The 16,426-nt window shown below is 41.4% G+C and overlaps 1 protein-coding gene across 15 annotated transcripts in view; it reads left to right on the top strand.

Moving 5' to 3' along the window:
- The window catches only part of Utrn (utrophin), a 503,427-nt gene extending 488,705 nt beyond the window's left edge, over positions 1-14,722 (top strand). For 14 of the 15 annotated variants that reach the window (XM_008758594.4, XM_008758593.3, XM_063281961.1 and 11 more), the window contains 4 exons: positions 2,018-2,126; positions 3,613-3,705; positions 9,246-9,268; positions 12,720-14,722. In XM_008758594.4, the coding sequence (XP_008756816.1) occupies positions 2,018-2,126; positions 3,613-3,705; positions 9,246-9,268; positions 12,720-12,728 (234 nt within the window). In that variant the 3' untranslated portion in view covers positions 12,729-14,722. The remainder of the gene's footprint in view (positions 1-2,017; positions 2,127-3,612; positions 3,706-9,245; positions 9,269-12,719) is intronic. The other variant, NM_013070.2, reaches the window with a different exon arrangement.
- Positions 14,723-16,426: the final 1,704 nt, after the last annotated feature.

Here is a 16,426-nt window from a genome sequence, read left to right as displayed (position 1 = left end):
GCCTTTCTGCTTCTGGCAGTCCTGTGAGGGGAAGCAACACAGTAGAGAGGAGGCACTGACTTAACTGGAGGAGGACAGTGAGTCCGAAAAGCTAACAAGGAGGACACCCTTGCCGCAGACACATACAAGGTTGATTCTCCACAGATTTCCTGACTGGCACCATTGCCTATGACAGTTACCTTTTTCTCCAGCCTGTGTGGTGTGGCATCCTGTGACATCCTAACAGAGATGCCCTTCTCCACAATTCGTATACTGCATCAAAGAAAACCATTTCTCCAGGCATTTGCTTAAGTTTGAGAAGGCTGTCTTGGCATAGTTGCTGCCAGAGTCTTTTTATCTTGTCAGGAATCTTGAGAGCATTATAATTTTTGCATTACCAACTTAGTGGGCAGTTGATCCCTCTCTGTCCTTTGGCCACTTGCTTTTCTTTCAGTCTGTCATCATAGCGTTTCTTTGACATAACTTTGTGAGTAGTTTACTTAAAAGCCTGTACAGTCTGTATCTGTACAAAATAATGGTTTCCTAAGTGAATCAAGACTTGGCTTTCTGTTAAGACCTCAGACTGTTTGCTTGATCCTAACCTCAATGTCAACGTACATTGCGGGGGGACAGGGTATTGTTTGTAGACTGATTTGAAGTCCCCAAGTAGTACCTAAATAAAGGGTAAGTTTCCTTGTGTGATCTCTTAGAGCAGCGGTTCTAAACCCGTGGGTCACAACCTCTTTGGGGGCATCGAATGACTCTTGTGGGGGTTGTATATAAGATACCCTGCGTATTGGACACATATTATGATTAATAATAGTAGCAATATTACAGTTATGAAGTAGCAACGAAAATAGTTTTATGGTTGAGGTCACCACAACATGAGGAACTGTATTAAATGGTCCCAGCATTAGGAAGGTTGAGAAGCATTAACTGCACAATTTAGTGCCCACCTGGAACCATTGCAGAAGCTCTGTCTGAAGCCTCTGCTTACTGTACCTTGTGGATGCTCTTAGGAGGAAGGAAAAGGCTCTTAGAGCCATTCTACCTACTCTCCCCACCATCCTATTAGACCAAGAACCTAATGGCTCATATGCCTTCAGAATTACACAGTAATGATTTTGGAACTAGCTGATAGCTAAGTGGCTCCGACTATCCCAGCCTCTGGAGCTCTTATCTCCTCGTAATGACTTAGCGTGCGTGCCAGAAGTAGATGGGAAATTTAACTCAATATAAACAGGGAAAACTATCAGACTTCAACTAATAGGGACTTAATGGAAAATCTACATCAAAAAGCGATTCCTACGTTCCCATACTATGGGTCCTACTTCCTATTTTGACCATGTACTTATCAGCACACCCATCGCCAGCACAAAGATACGCACGAGGACTGTCATGGAGGGTTTGCCCTGTGTCAGGCTGAACAAATGGCTTCGTAAGGATTCATTTATCACTCTCCTGACAAAATTCTGTGCCACAGCTATGGCCAGTAAAGCTATTTTAGTGTCGTTTCCTCCTGGTTCCACAGCCACATTGAGGCGTTCATACTAAAATAATTTATGCACACAGAACCTAACGCAGAAGGTTCTGTAGTTTGCCTAGGGCTACACTATTTCTGAGCAATCCAAGTTGGAATTTGAACTCAAGCTGCTGAGTCCAAAACCTACTGGGGTAAAGGCTCTCTTGACATCGCCTCTGAGGGGAGCTATTTTGAAAGTTAGTACATTTGCCGTTTTCAAACCACAATGGTGCTTTCTGAAAGATAAACCCAAGCTACTAAGTCTACTAGGTTGGTGTAAAAATAATGTAAAATTTGAGAGATGAAAGTGGCAGACATTAAAAAAAAACCCTGTGGTATCACAGTAAACTCTTCAAAGCACGGAGACGGAGAGAGCGTTTGCCTCTCAGGGGAAGCGTTCAGGCCTCAGCCTAGGCTGAACTTGCCCAAAGATTGTGGCAGGGGCTGAGGGGAGGAAACACTAAAATTACCAGGTTACAGAAATCTCTCTTACTCTAACTTCCCATGTGATTTCAGCCTGACTCTGATTCCCGCATCAATGGTGTCTCCCCCTGGGCTTCCCCACAGCATCCTTCATTGAGCTACTCGCTTGACCCCGACCCAGGCCCACAGTCCCACCAGGCAGGTGGGTATCACCACACCCCAGTCGGCTTCGGACTCAGCTGAGGGGTTTTTGTTTGTTTGTTTGTTTGTTTGCTTGTTTTTCTGGTTGCTAGCGTTCTTACGTCTGGGTGCTCTGGAGCATAAAACATTATTCTCTTTAGTCTGAAATGACTGCAGATCCATTTTAATAATAATGAAAACACTTTAGTCATAATGTGCTTGTTTATAAAATGTGTAGGAGTGGATTCAATTTTGGGGAAAGATGAAAAATGCTCCTTTCCTTTGAAACAAGAAAGACGTTTTGTTTTTTGCTTTGAAGGTAACTTTGTATGTGTGCACGTGTGTGCATGCATGCATGCGTGCGCACTTGTATATATGTTCATGTATGTGAAGGTGCTCCAAGAGGGCAGAGGAGGACATCAGGTGCCCAGCTCGCATTCTCCACTGTTTTGCTGTGAGGTAAATTCCCTCACTAACCCTGGAGTAGGATGAGCTCTAAACCTCAGTAATCCCTCTGCCTCAGCTAAGGGCCAGAGGCACACATATCATCATGACCAGCTTTTTAGTGGACTCTGGAATCCAGACTCAGGTCCCATACAAACACAGGAGGCACTCTTACCCCCTGAGCCATCTCTTCGGCCCCGAGAATGATTGCTTATGATACAGGTTTCTCTACAGTGTTTACACTCACGCACATGCAGAGCCTAAAGCTGAAGTCCTCCAACATCGTCTTCTCGCCTCCATCCTCCCGAGTCTCCGTGGACATCGCTCCACCTGCGGCAGAAGCACCACCAACACCAGAAGCAACAATGACACCTCTCACTGACAGTTACGCTGTGAAAAACACTATTGTGGTTTCAGTCGTAGACTAAAATACATATCAAAGTAATATAAAGCAAGATACAATAGACTGCGATCAAAACTCCAAAATAAAAAGTGAAAAAGAAAGAAATTGCTAGAATATTTTTACGTGCAAAATAATGGATAATAGTGCCATTGGCATCCAACCCACTGGTACTTATTTCTCAGTTTCATATCTCCTCTAAAGTATACAAATTCATCCACACAAACATGTGAGACATTTTTAACTATGTAAAAGTCTACTGCTAGGGCTAACGATGTAGAGAATTCCCTAGGTTTTTACAAAGATCTCTGTACGGTCACTGTATGCTTCTTTATGTTTGTGTGTGTGTGTGTGTGTGTGTGTGTGTGTGTGTGTGTGTGTGCGTGCGTGCGTGTGTGTGTGTGTGTGTGTGTGTGCGTGCGTGCGTGTGTGTGTGTGTGTGTGTGTGTATGTGTGTGTGCATTTGTGACATGTCACATTAATACAGATGCTTCTATTTCCCTGAGAAATTGTTCTTTTCAGTGACAATTCATATCCTGTACATATTTTGGGGCTGTGTTTTTTGTTTTTTTTGTTTTTTTTTGTTTTTTTTTTTTTGCCTGTTAAGTGTTCTTTGATAGAAGGGTGGCCATTAATTCCCTGCTTCCTCTGTGTTTTGTTTCAGCATCTGAGGACCTGCTGGCCCCGCCTCATGACACCAGCACGGACCTCACAGATGTGATGGAGCAGCTCAACAGCACGTTTCCCTCCTGCAGCCGTGAGTACCAATGACTTTTATGCCCCCGTGAGCTGCCTGTCTTGTGTCCTTCCTCCTTCTCCACTTGAAGCTCTCTGTCTTCTTTGGTATGGCAACAAAAGCCAGTGTTACAAAAAAGATTGCAGACTGTTTTGAAGTAAGACAGACACATGTGTTGGCAAAAAAAATGGAGCCCGGTGCAGATGCCAGACAGCTTCCGAGGTCCACCGATGGAATCCCAGCCTTGGAGATTTTCCCACCTGCCTCATAAGCGACTAAATAAAGTCCACAGAACAATGTCTGCTTTTAGGATGTAACTTTGGTTAAGTGCAAGCTTTAACAAACTTGTGTCTCTTCCAAGAAGAGCCTTGAGCAGCATGGCAAACTAGGATGAACATAGCCTTTCTCAGGCAACTTTCTACCTTCCTTGAGACATATTGCCGGACGTCTTCTTGGTAAGGCTCAGAAAGCAATTATTTCTGGCCTCCCCTCCCCTTCTAAAGGGTTGTCTTTTTTTTCCCCCTTCAGGGAATAAAATAATCATTGTGCAAAAGCCAGATGATTCACAGGGTCACAAATTATGTCTGAATTCTCCATATGAACAGCCAAAAGCCAAGAAAATCACCCAGTGAGAACAGTCCAAATCCCAGGGGAAATTACATAATGATTTGAATCGATTGAATTTTTTAAGTGGTTTCTCTCCTGGCATCTTGCCACCCTTCAGACCCTGTTCCACTCTTACCTCAGAGACCTCTGTGGTCTCTCAGCTCAGCAGCAGTCTACTTGAGTTCATAGACACAGACAGGCCACTGTCCTGTCACAGTTCCAGATACTTTTAAGGAACATGGGAGCGTCACTTATAATTTGGGGTCAGATCCTCTCAAAGGGATGTTAAAACCAGCCAGTCAGTAAACTAGGATTGTGTAGAAGTCTCAGTTTTTATTCTGTATTCTGTCGGCTCCCTACACCAATGTATCATCCTAAGTGAGGAGAAAAAAAATGTATCAATTGTTGGCATAACTGATACACATGTTAAATCTGCCCCTTTAATTGTAGTTCAATGTTGAGCTTCATCTGGGAAGGTTTTGTTCTGACTTATGTAGCACCCAATGGCTAGAGAAACTACCATTATTTTATGAATTAGAGTTTCAGAATTAAAGTTTCTAAAAGCTGTTGCTATTTAGTCCAGCCACCACCTAAATGCGTTCATCATTAAAGAACAAGTTCTGTAAATTGAATTCTGTTTAGAAATGTTTATTTTTATTCGATTTAAAAGTCTGTGTTGGCCGTGAAGTCAGAAGGTGAGACATGCTTAAATCTATGCTTTGTCGTAAATACAAAAATATAAAATGCATAATTTCTATAGTGAAAATATGCCTCAAGCTCAGGACTTTTTTTTTTCCTAAGTCTTTTTTTTTCTCTCAAGCACTTCTAAATCTTTCCTAAGGCATATTCTGATATGTATATTTGATTTTTTTAAATGTTCATCTATGCCTTGCTTAAAACAGAATATAAATGAAAAAAATTATAGCTGTACAACGCCACCTAGTCTTCAAAGGTAAATGTTCCTGCCTCTTGCCCTGACTGCTGATGCCAGTATAAAATTCCCACTGGTTGGGAACAAGATGAACTGCTCCGGGTGATTGGTTCCCGAGTGGAGGCTTGGTCTCTATGGAGACCACACTGCAGTGGCTAAACTCTTCCACTGCATTATTGGGACCTCTTTCCCTGTGATATCATCCTTGGTGCTCACAGGGTTATTTAAAGAGGCTGTTGATATGTTCTCTTTAAGTGTATACATCTACCAATGTTTATACTGTTGAGGTTTTCTATACATGAGCACTCCTGGTCATTTGTTATGATGACAAATCCAGGCACCTCTTAAGAAATAAATAGTATGGAGTCCTGCGGGATTTACAGGTTATATGGTTTTACCTCTGAAAATGACATTGTTTGTTCTTTTTCATTATTTATACTCATAGGTTTCTTTGGATAACATAAAAAACTGCAAGATGGGAAAGGCTTTCCAATTAAAAAAAGAACAACAACTTCATTGTCTCGTATGCAAAATTGATGATTACCTCAGAATTTTACCTAAGATTACTAAATCATTTCAAATTGCACAGAATCAGTTCGTGCATGGTACAGACCTGGTACCTGATACTTCAGACTGATGCAGTCAGTGCTTTACAGGGATGGTCATGTTTCTAGCTGGAGAAAGGTAGTGGCTGAAAATTTCCCAGATAACATTTAGAAAGGCTTTTTGCAGGATTCATTAGCTTTAATGTTCCATTTAAATTGCTCAGTTGGCAAATATTTTATTAAGAGCCTGCAATTCCCAAGCATACTGACCACCTTTGGAAGTTTATCTAAATAGATAGGATTGGCGTGCTCTCAATGCCAAAACAATCTCTTGAGTTTCTATAGCGAAGGAGAACTTTCAAATTGCTTGTAGCCGGCGTGTGATGGATGGGTTGAGCAGCATGTTAATCTTGACTTTTGATCCTTTGTGGATTAAAAAAATTGCATGGCTACAAATGAATTTTCACTCGTGGCAATTTTAGAATTAAAATGAGAGTCTGTGTTCATAAATCCTAATTGCACGAATAGCTTCTGTTAGCTTATTATGTTTTTTTTTAAACTGTGCCTGCCTGGTGTTGTAAGACTTTAAGATTCTTGCATTTTGAATCAATATCGCATTTGGCCATGGTGGCGTCTTTGAATCATGACCTTTTAAAAATGACAATTGAATCTCGAAGCGAAGACACAGCCATCACCATGTAATCCTAAGAGTTAAAGAATTGAATTTGATGTGTGTTAACAATTATCCAATCGTGTAGTAGAAGATTCTACTAATGACTATAACTATTTCTTTGTTAGAATGATATCATTTGCTTATGTTGTTCAAATATGTGGAATATTTATAGTAAGTAAAGTCTGTCTTCCTTCCCTTCCCTTCCCTTCCCTTCCCTTCCCTTCCCCTCCCCTCCCTTCCCTTCCCTTCCCTTCCCCTCCCTTCCCCTCTCTTCCCTTCCCTTCCTCCCTCCCTCCCTCTCTCTCTCTCTCTCTCTCTTTCTTTCTTTCTTCTTTTCCTGCTAGAAGTAATGCTTTTAGAATTATTGCTAACTTACCTGGGTGTTTCCGCTGTGAGCATCCTGCATTTGTCAGGCTTGAATGCTATCCATCAAAAACTCAAGACTTAACAAAAGCACAATGATTACCTAATTTTCTTTTAACACAGCCTGTTCCAGGGACTGCCTATGATGTTCCATTTGATTAATAGAGATAGGAAGGCAAAATAGATTAGACTTCTGTCCAGGGTTTGACCATTATATATCCATTATTTAAGAGAGAACCATAACTGTCTTCCGGATGGAGCATGCATTTGTAACACGTCCTTACTAAGAATCCAACTCACCTGCCCTGGGGGCATAGCTCACTTGCACACATGGGTTCACTCTCTTTTTCTCTGAAGGGACACACCTTGTAGGACTAGGCTTGTGTTACCCCGGTTCTCCCAAACACCAGGGCTCACATTCTTCCAGGCCATCACAAAGAGGATATCCTTCTAGCCTCCCCCACCTCTCTCTATCTCTCTGTCTCTCTCTCTCCTCACAAAGACACACTGTGGGTCACAGATGTCTTTTCTTCCTCCTCCTCACAGGAAAATGAGGGATTGGAAGCATGCAACATACTAGGTTATTAGAGACACCCCCTCTTCGGCCAAGGATAAATATTGCCATCATCAGAAAGCAAGTCTTCTCCTCCCTTCCCCTACATTGAGTATGAATCTGCAGTGAAAGCATTAAATATTAGCAGGCTTAGAGGACACAGCCAACGGCCTATAAGGCAAAACAGTGAAGCAGGAAGACTTTAATTATTGTTCACAACGATAGCAACAACAAAAATGGGTCCAAAATCATGTTTCTGGCATTAGAAGAAGGTAGACATCCTGCCTGGAAGGCTATAAGAATCCCAAACTTCCTGGGCATTGAGGACAAAGGCATATCCCTTCTCTCTCCTGTGAGGGACAATCAGTTGCACAGGTCAGATTTCCTCAGGAAAAGCCACTTGTTCAGCAATGGTTTTAAAGGAATTATTTACTCTTTATTTTATGTGCATGAACGTTTTGCTTGTATCCATGTCTGTGTACCATGTGCATATAGTGACAATAGAGGTTAGAAGAAGGAATCACATCCTTTGGAACTGGAGGCACAGACCATTGTGGGTTATAATATGGGTGCCATCAGCCAGTGCTCTTAACTGCTGAGCTGAGTGTCTCCAGCCCTGGGATTTCTTTTTCTAGAAAGCAACAATTCTCAACCTGGGAGTTGAATGACTCTTTCACATGGCCTTCATATCAGTCCTGTGTACCAGATATTTATACTTCAGATCACAACAGTAGCAAAATTACAAAATTATGAAGCAGCAATGAAAATAATTTTATGTTTGGGGTCGCCACAGCATGAGGAACTGTATTAAAGGGTCACAGCATTAGGAAGGTTGAGAACGAGTGGAAGCCCAGGTAAAATGTCGGTGTGGACAGTGGTCTCTTGGACCACTGCTGTTCCTCAGAGGGGCTCCACCCTGCGCTGTCATCGGCTTTGTCTTCTAGACTACACTCACTATATTCTCTGGATTCTTTTGTAATGGAGATCACAGCAACAAGGGACATGAACCTGACAAGGCAGAGATCTAGGAAACACATGGTAGTGCCAGTTCTCAGTAAGCCCGCGACATCGGCTTCTGTCAAGGGCTCCGTGACAAGGAAGACATGGGAGGATTAGTAGGCACCCTGAGCTGCCATCTCTGCTCTTACCTGAACCCGTGTAAGGCATTGCTGTTGGTCCCAGTCCAGAAGACTGCTGAAGAGTAGACTAGCCTTTTCACTCATGCATCTTCCCACAGCTTCCAGCAGGAGTGTGCCAAGGTGCACAGAAAATACTAATTCCCTCTGACGTCCTTTTGCTCAGAATTGAAGCGTATATTCAGCCCACTACATAGGATCCCCTCTGTACTTATTACACATAAGCCAAAAGATATATGACATAGTTATAAAATGAAATTTTAAGATTTTTTTTCTCTTCTACAAAACTAAGAATGTTTTAGGTAATATGTTCTCAAAGAGCTAGCATACGTTTTTGTGTGGGGTTTTGGTTTTTTTCCTATTTTTCCTTTTAGAATGTTTGTCTTTCAAATTTCATGGAATATGAGACACTTACTGGGGAGACGGGCCTTGGTTAGAGCATTTCGCCAGAGGGCCGGGGTGGCTGCCCCTACTTGCTGCTAGCATCCCTGTGAGGGCAGAGCTGTTCTCTGTCTGTCTGTCTGTCTGTCTGTCTGTCTGTCTCTCTCTCTCTCTCTCTGCCTCTCTCTCTCTTTCTCTGCCTCTCTCTCTCTGCCTCTCACTCTCTGCCTCTCTCTCTCTCTCTGCCTCTCTCTCTCCCTCTCTGCCTCTCTCTCTCTCTCTGAAGAGCATTTTACATATTTGAATGCATGAGAATGGAGGGCACAAAGCAATAGTAAAGTCCTCAATTGCTTTCTTCTATTTTCTTTTTCAGCAAATGTCCCCAGCAGGCCACAGGTAAGAGTTAATGGGTCGATCGACTTCACTCTCATGATCCCATCCCGGCGTAAGCACATTAGCCGCTATTGATTTAGTCTTACTTCATTCTCCACATAAATGAGCAAAACTGCTTGATGTTTAAGAGTTACCTGATTCTGTTCAACCGATCGTTGCTTTGAAGATGTTGGGTGGGGCCGTGGGGTTCCCAAACCAGATTCTGTGAGGCACCCAAAGTACCCCTGTTGGATCTTGGTTCTCATTCCTTGCTCTCTACTGTGCAAGTCTCTCCGTGTAGATCTGTCTGACCTTGAATCTCCCACGTTTGTCACAGAGCACTGATGTTGACCCTGGTACCACAAGGTTAATGCCGAGATCATTACTCCAATGAAAATAGAGTTGCCATTTTTTCGTTTACAAATTCCATTGAGCTTTTCTGGAAGCTGTAACCCACTAGCTTTCAGTTTTGTCTTGTTCCTTACAAAGAACCATTAGTTAAAATATACCACGGGGCCAAAACAGATCTTTAGAAAACATTTTCTTGTATGGATGTATGAGTCCTTTGAAAACAGTGAACACTGTCTCATCTTACTGGCAGGTGGAACTGGGGTCTTGGCTAGAAGACAGGTATCTGTAAAGCAGACCATGACACAGTAGATAGGGTTAGCATCTTCTGATGACACCCATTGTCCTGGTCCATTGGAAGCAAGGATTTTAAAAGGAAAGGAGGTGGCAGAAGGACCATCAGAGGTGTAAGGAGAGATGGGAAGGTGTGCTCTCGTGCAGGGAGTCACACTCCAAAACAGAGTATGACTAAGGTCGTTGTTAGGGAACACGGCTTTGTATGCCACATATCTCAATGACTATGTTGACCTAAAGCCACATTCAAGTTCATAAGCAAAAACACCACAGTTGACTAGTTTTGTAGTAACTGATTTTTGGAAAGTTGACTGTGTTAAGCCAGTTCAGTATAATAGTTTAAGAGAAAGATCAAAGAAGTGATTTTTAAAGAACTGACCCAGAGTCTTGAGTTTAGTTGTGAGAGAAGGAAGGACATGTTCTGGACAATCATTGGGAGAAGAGAGGCAATGATCTATGTCTTATACTGTCAGAGGAGGGGTGTCACCATCCTAGCACAAGTAAGCTAAAATTAAAGAATGACCATCTGAATGTGTGGTAACAGAAAATGAAGTACTAGCAGGATGTAAGTAAAGATAATGGTTGGGTTTGGACATTTGTGTGCATGGGTGGGATCCTTAACAGAGAGGCCAAAGTATTGGCAGAATCATCCTCATGGATGTTGAAACCCTGAGGCTTTACAAATAGCCTCAGCATGGGTGACATTGAGATAATCGCTCTCTGAGAGATGAATGGACGTGGTTTAGGGTCCCACAGAGAACTGCACAATGGCTCGCTGGACTCTAATGATGTGAAATTCAAATGAGCATTTTAGGGAGAAAACAATGACATTCACCCTGAAATCTTCTGTAGGACTTGGTAAGAGGCCCAGGGTTATATGAAGGAGCACCGAGGGAAGAGTTATAGGTATCTTAAGGTTATCCAGAATCTGTCTTTAAGACCTGCATGCTCATTCTAGTCATCAGGGAAGGACGTGTTCCAGTTAGAGTAGAAAGTGTGGGTTTCATTGGTGATGGATCAGGTGACGTAGAGAGCACAGCAGGGGAGATTGAAGAACTAGTGAGGACCAGGAATGGAAACACCCTGAGGAGTGTGCAGATCTCAGTATGGTACAGAGCAGAGGGGATGGGAGGGCAAATGGGAAATAGGAGCATGTGATAGAACTGAGAGGAAGACTAAGGGTTCAGTTCCCATGGCTCCTGTGGTGAGGTCATGGCAGTAGAGATACAGGTCAGGGAGGGAGATGGGATCTTCTCATTAACCCTCAAACACAAAGCTCAGGATTTAAAGCAGAGAGTGAACTTGAAGGCCTTCCTCTTTGGTCTTAGATTTGAAGAAATTGAGTTGAAGAACTATATTGTTCCTGACCATATAGCACCCTGGTGGGTACAGTAAACTCAAGCCTCCTTATAGGAGTCTCCTTTCTCTCTAGTTTCCATCCTCTACCTTCTGTTCTTTTCCTGTGGAGTTTTCCATATGCTGGGTCAAGGCAAAAAGTCATAAAAACTGTCCATTTTCTCCTGGATGATTGTGCCATGCTTTTATTTCTAGAATTATATACATTTAGACTTTCAAAATTCCACTTTTTATAATTCTGCCTAAAAAGAGAGCTGTGGTACATCTACTTAATAAATGCATCCACACTCTAATTAAGAGAATACATGAAAATAATTTGTCTTTTCAGCAGTAAGTTAGCACCAAAGCTTTAGCTAGTGATATGAATGTATAACACAGTCCCTTCCCACGTGGAACTTAGCCTTCTCTGTCTATGTTTTCAAAATACTTTAACTGTGGTTGCAATGACCCCCCAGTCTAGAAAAAAATTAGACCATATGCCTGAGACAGCTTCCATATCTGCTTCTCCAGGAGGGGCTCACCTCAGTATCCAGTAGCTTCAAACCAGTGAGCACTGGCTGGGTTTGGTCTCCTTTGGAACAGCAAAATGTCCAATGCAAAAGCAAGTTTGATGAGAATAGGCTGGAAGGAAGACTCAAGTGACTTCCTGTAGATCTGAGAGGAGGAAAGCCACTTGGGGAACTGTGCCAGCAGCTAGTTTATGGATTCCCTCCAAGTCCAGAAAAGCAGAATTTCATGTCAAGGTCTTCCACAGAATGAGAAGCAAGGGTAGGTAGGGAATTTTTCCTGGGAGTCCCCAAATTGCTCACACAATTCCATGAGGCAAGGGTGGTTTTGTTTTCTTTTGTTTTTTTTTAGGTTATTCCCTTTTGGAGTAGTTTTTAAAACTATGTCTAACTTCAGTACTTTTAAAAGATGAATCGCTTGCCGTCCCCCATGGAAACTGTGATGTCACTTCCTTATTGTGGCCTGTATTGAGATACCTGGGCATTTTCCATTTAGTGGACTCCTTGGATTACAATTCCGTCTCCTCTCTACGGCAGGAGTCCCTCTCTGGGAGACTTCTCCTATTTTCCCAGGAAAAGTTGGGTATCTCTTGGTAGCCTAACACATATATCATACCTACCTTTCCCAAGAAGCTAAGACCTCTCAATTTTACCTGGGTTTCTAGCCTGGGCAAAAAAAAAAAAAAAAAAAAAAAGACATCTGGACACCCCTGCCCTCTGCCTTTCTGTTGGAGTTGACTACAGTAATTAATAGCTGACCATGTGACTTCAGGGTGAACGAAATGTCCTCATCCTAGGGAGCAGAAATCATGTGGGAAGTGGGGGGAGGGCTCCCTTTGAACACAATCATATAAAGTTTTGGTTAGTTCTGAAAGAAGCCCTTATTTTCCCCTGAAGAACTGTCAAATTATCTTTCCCTAAATGTCCTTATGCAAATGTTGTTCTGACCTTGGTGTTTTCCCTTGCCACAGGCAATTTGAAGCATTTATCCAGCCAACCAACGTTTCCCGACCTTCAGTATTGCCCTCTTCTGCAAATGCCAACCCCATTCAACCTGATGCTCCGTGGCTCCCAGACACTTGCCTTTGAGTGCTGACCAGGTGTTCTACTGAGGGAATCAAACACCGACTATCCAAAGAGAAAAGGATGCTTTGTTTTTATAATAACGTATATTATTGTTTCCTTCTCCCCTTTCTATGCAACTGTAAATTAATGAACAGAGAAGTATTTGGAGGTGGTAAAGCATTTGTCACTGATTTGTATAATACACACAGCCATGGGAAAGTGGGTGGGGGCTTTCTAATATGAAACTGTCTTTTTAATAACTGAGAGAAAAATTGCATAAGAACTAGATCTCTTCATATTATTACATTCCTTCTGCTGTTCATATTAACCTTGTATAACTTCATTTATTATTCGACTGTTTTATCGTTATGCTTGGTTTATTTATAAATTCATCAGCCACACAACTAAATAGATTCTATGTATTTGTTTCTATAATTTGGCCAAATCCTTAAGTTCATATATTTGAATCAAATATTTTATCTGTGTGGAGTAGGCAGCAATTCTGACTATACGATTTAACTTGAGTCAACGTCGTACACAGTCCTTTAATAACCACTGGATCACTACACTAAAAATCCTGTGGACTTAAATGGTAAGCTGCTAGGGTATATTTTCTCCTGTTTTCATTCCTTTTTTTTTTGTAAGTAGATCTTGACATCTTTATTTATTTCATCTTGCAATCTCTATAATAAAGAAGAATGCATTGCAATAGTCTCAAAAAATTATTTTACCAAGGCTTGCCATTTAAGCATATTTTCATTTCGACCTAGAAAACAAAGTTGTTAGAAACAACCTCTCCCAGTACTTGCAACCTTGGTTTTTCGTTATAGAACACACAGCAGACTTTGCCCATTGTGAGACCAGAGCACATCATGGTCTTCAGTTTCCTTTGAGTAGACTTTTATTGTTGTTTTTGTATTTTTTTTTCAAGTTCTCTGTAAGCATTGAAAGCTCTGGTCGTTTCCTTTACGAAAGCAGACAGATACTTAGCGACTGTCTCATTTGAAGCTCTGGAGCAGTCAGTCAGACGTCATGACCCCCCCTCACTTGACCAGCGGCACATCTGGGAAGGATGTCAATCACAAGTCCACACCACTGCTTCTCAAGAATGAAACTAACGCTGGGATGATTGTATCTTTGCCTCTACTTCTGAGTGCGTTCACTAGATATTTACTTGTTTTGCCTTTCCTTTTCTTTTAATTTAACATTTAATTACCAATTTTAGAGAAACCAAAAATAAAAGTAAAGGTAATATGTTTTGATTCAAACATATATGCTTTTAAAACATCAGGACATGCTAAGTTTATGTTCTCTTTCACTGGGAAGGAGGCTGAAAGTTAGAAATCGCTATTCTTTTAGGATTGGTTGGGTGGGTTGGGGGGACAAGGGTGTCTATTTGCAGCATAGATATTTTGAGACGAAGAGAATTGTTTTATATAAGAGGAGAGCCATGATCACCTTTCTACCTCAGAACCATCCTCCTCCATCGTGTTGGACATAGCTTTATATGCCGCAGTGTGCAAAGCCTAGAGCTTTCATCAGACCATTTCATACCCAGAAAGCACCTGTTTAAACAACATCAACAAAAAAACTCCCTGAACTCAGAACCCCAAGTTGTAGATTTGGTGTCTATCTTGTTCTTGCTTTGAGGAGTCGTGTATTCTTTTATTTCCTGCCTGTGTTTGTATGCAAAAATGATCTCTACCCGCTATTACAGAAAAAGCTACACAAAACACTACATTGTAACCTTCTGAGTAATGAATAAAAATATATTACAGTAACCACGATGAGAAATAAGTGTATTGTTCATTTGAAATATGTGGTTAAAAAGAAATCTAATCACAGACTGTCATCTAATCTGTTACATACTGTATTTTTCATCCTGAATAAAAGTAATTTTAACACAAAATGACTTTGATGTTTGGCTGTGTTCACTAATGGAATCTGATCTTTGAATGTATGTGATGAAAGCTAGCTGTAAGATGATATATATTCTGATAAATCTACGTATTTCCTGAAACTATCTCTCCTATACACTAATCTAGTCTCCATTTACTCATTATCTCTCCTTTCTTGCATGTACGTATGATTATCTATTTTTCAATTTCCTGTACAAATCAAAACCTATTGCTAGGGAAAATGGATGTTTTAAGTATATCTGTGAAGCCTATTGTACCTTCGTTTTCAGAACTTGGTGATGCTGAGATTTATCTGGTTACTCTCTCAAATCCGCTCTCATCACTAGACTCTTAGTTTTCTATTGATATATGTATTTTTATTTAGTTATATATATATGTATTATATTAATATATACATATATACGTATATATGCTATATACAGTTAGTCTTTTATGTGGTATTGCTGTTAACTGAGACAACTTAGAAAAGAAAATGCCTCTACAACGTAGAGACGGATGGTTCTAGAGGATTGGAGTCCATGCTCCTCAGGGTTGGGAGAATGGCAGCTGGCAGGCTGGCAGGGTGCTAGAGAAGTAGCTAAGAGCTTGTAACTGATGGGCAAATCTAAAGCAGAGAAAGACAGAGACAGACTGAGAGAGCTGGAGTGGCATAGGCTTTTGATATCTCAAAGCCCGCCCCCAGAGACACAGCTCCTAATCCTTCCCACACAGTTGCACCAACCAAGAACTGGGCATGGAAATATCCTTCTCATGCAAACACCACAAACTCTAAAGTTACCATTGGTACCGTCTGTTTTATTGTGTTTTATATACAGTATACGTATAATATATAAATATGCAAGACAATATACAATAAATATACTGTATTTATATACAGTCTGGCATCAGATATAATTTGCTTCTGAAGCTCTCAAGTGCAAAACAGTGTCAAGAATTTATTGAACCCTAAACTTAGCAGCTCACTGAGAATTAGAAGATTCTCCCATCATGTATGATTAAAAGAGAGAACAGAAACTAGTGTTTTGAATATCTCATCTACTATGAAATATCACTCACATTAATAATTCCTAAGGACACCATTAGTTTCCAGTGACTTTACTGAGTTGTCTCTGGAAAGGGGAGAGACAACCAGAAGAGCTTCGTTTCTGTATTTACCCATCACCTTATTCTCTGACATTGACATTCTCACTAATTTAAATGACATAGTTGCCCTTGATGTCTATTTGCTGTTTGAGCAGACAGACTCGTCAAATGGCTTCCCCATGTCAATAGTTAAAACCCACCAAAATACCATCACTACCACTGAAACCTGGGTGCTGACTATAAAACCCAATTAACTTGATTAATCTGAAGCTCTTGTTAACGGAACAGATTTCCCGTAGAGGCAAAGAGCCTGCACACACTCTCAGTGTGTTCAGTGCCTATGACAGCCATTATCCCATGATGATGGTGAACGGCAGCCATCAAATTTCACCAATAAACGATGGTTCAGCTCATGAGATGTATGGTTAGGCTCACCCAGGAAGGCGTCCTGTAATCTCAGTGAGACTTTTACACTTACCTCTGATCTCCAGAGGCCTGTGTTGATGGTGGCTGGTTTGCTCTCAGTTCTATGCTGGGCTGTGTGTTGACTGATATATCTCGATAGCCTAGCATGGTTACAGAAACTGGACTGCGTTCTTTCATCGCTGCTA

Source organism: Rattus norvegicus, chromosome 1 (genome assembly GCF_036323735.1).
Source record: "Rattus norvegicus strain BN/NHsdMcwi chromosome 1, GRCr8, whole genome shotgun sequence".
Taxonomy (NCBI): domain Eukaryota; kingdom Metazoa; phylum Chordata; class Mammalia; order Rodentia; family Muridae; genus Rattus; species Rattus norvegicus.
This window is presented reverse-complemented; position numbering and strand designations above follow the sequence as displayed.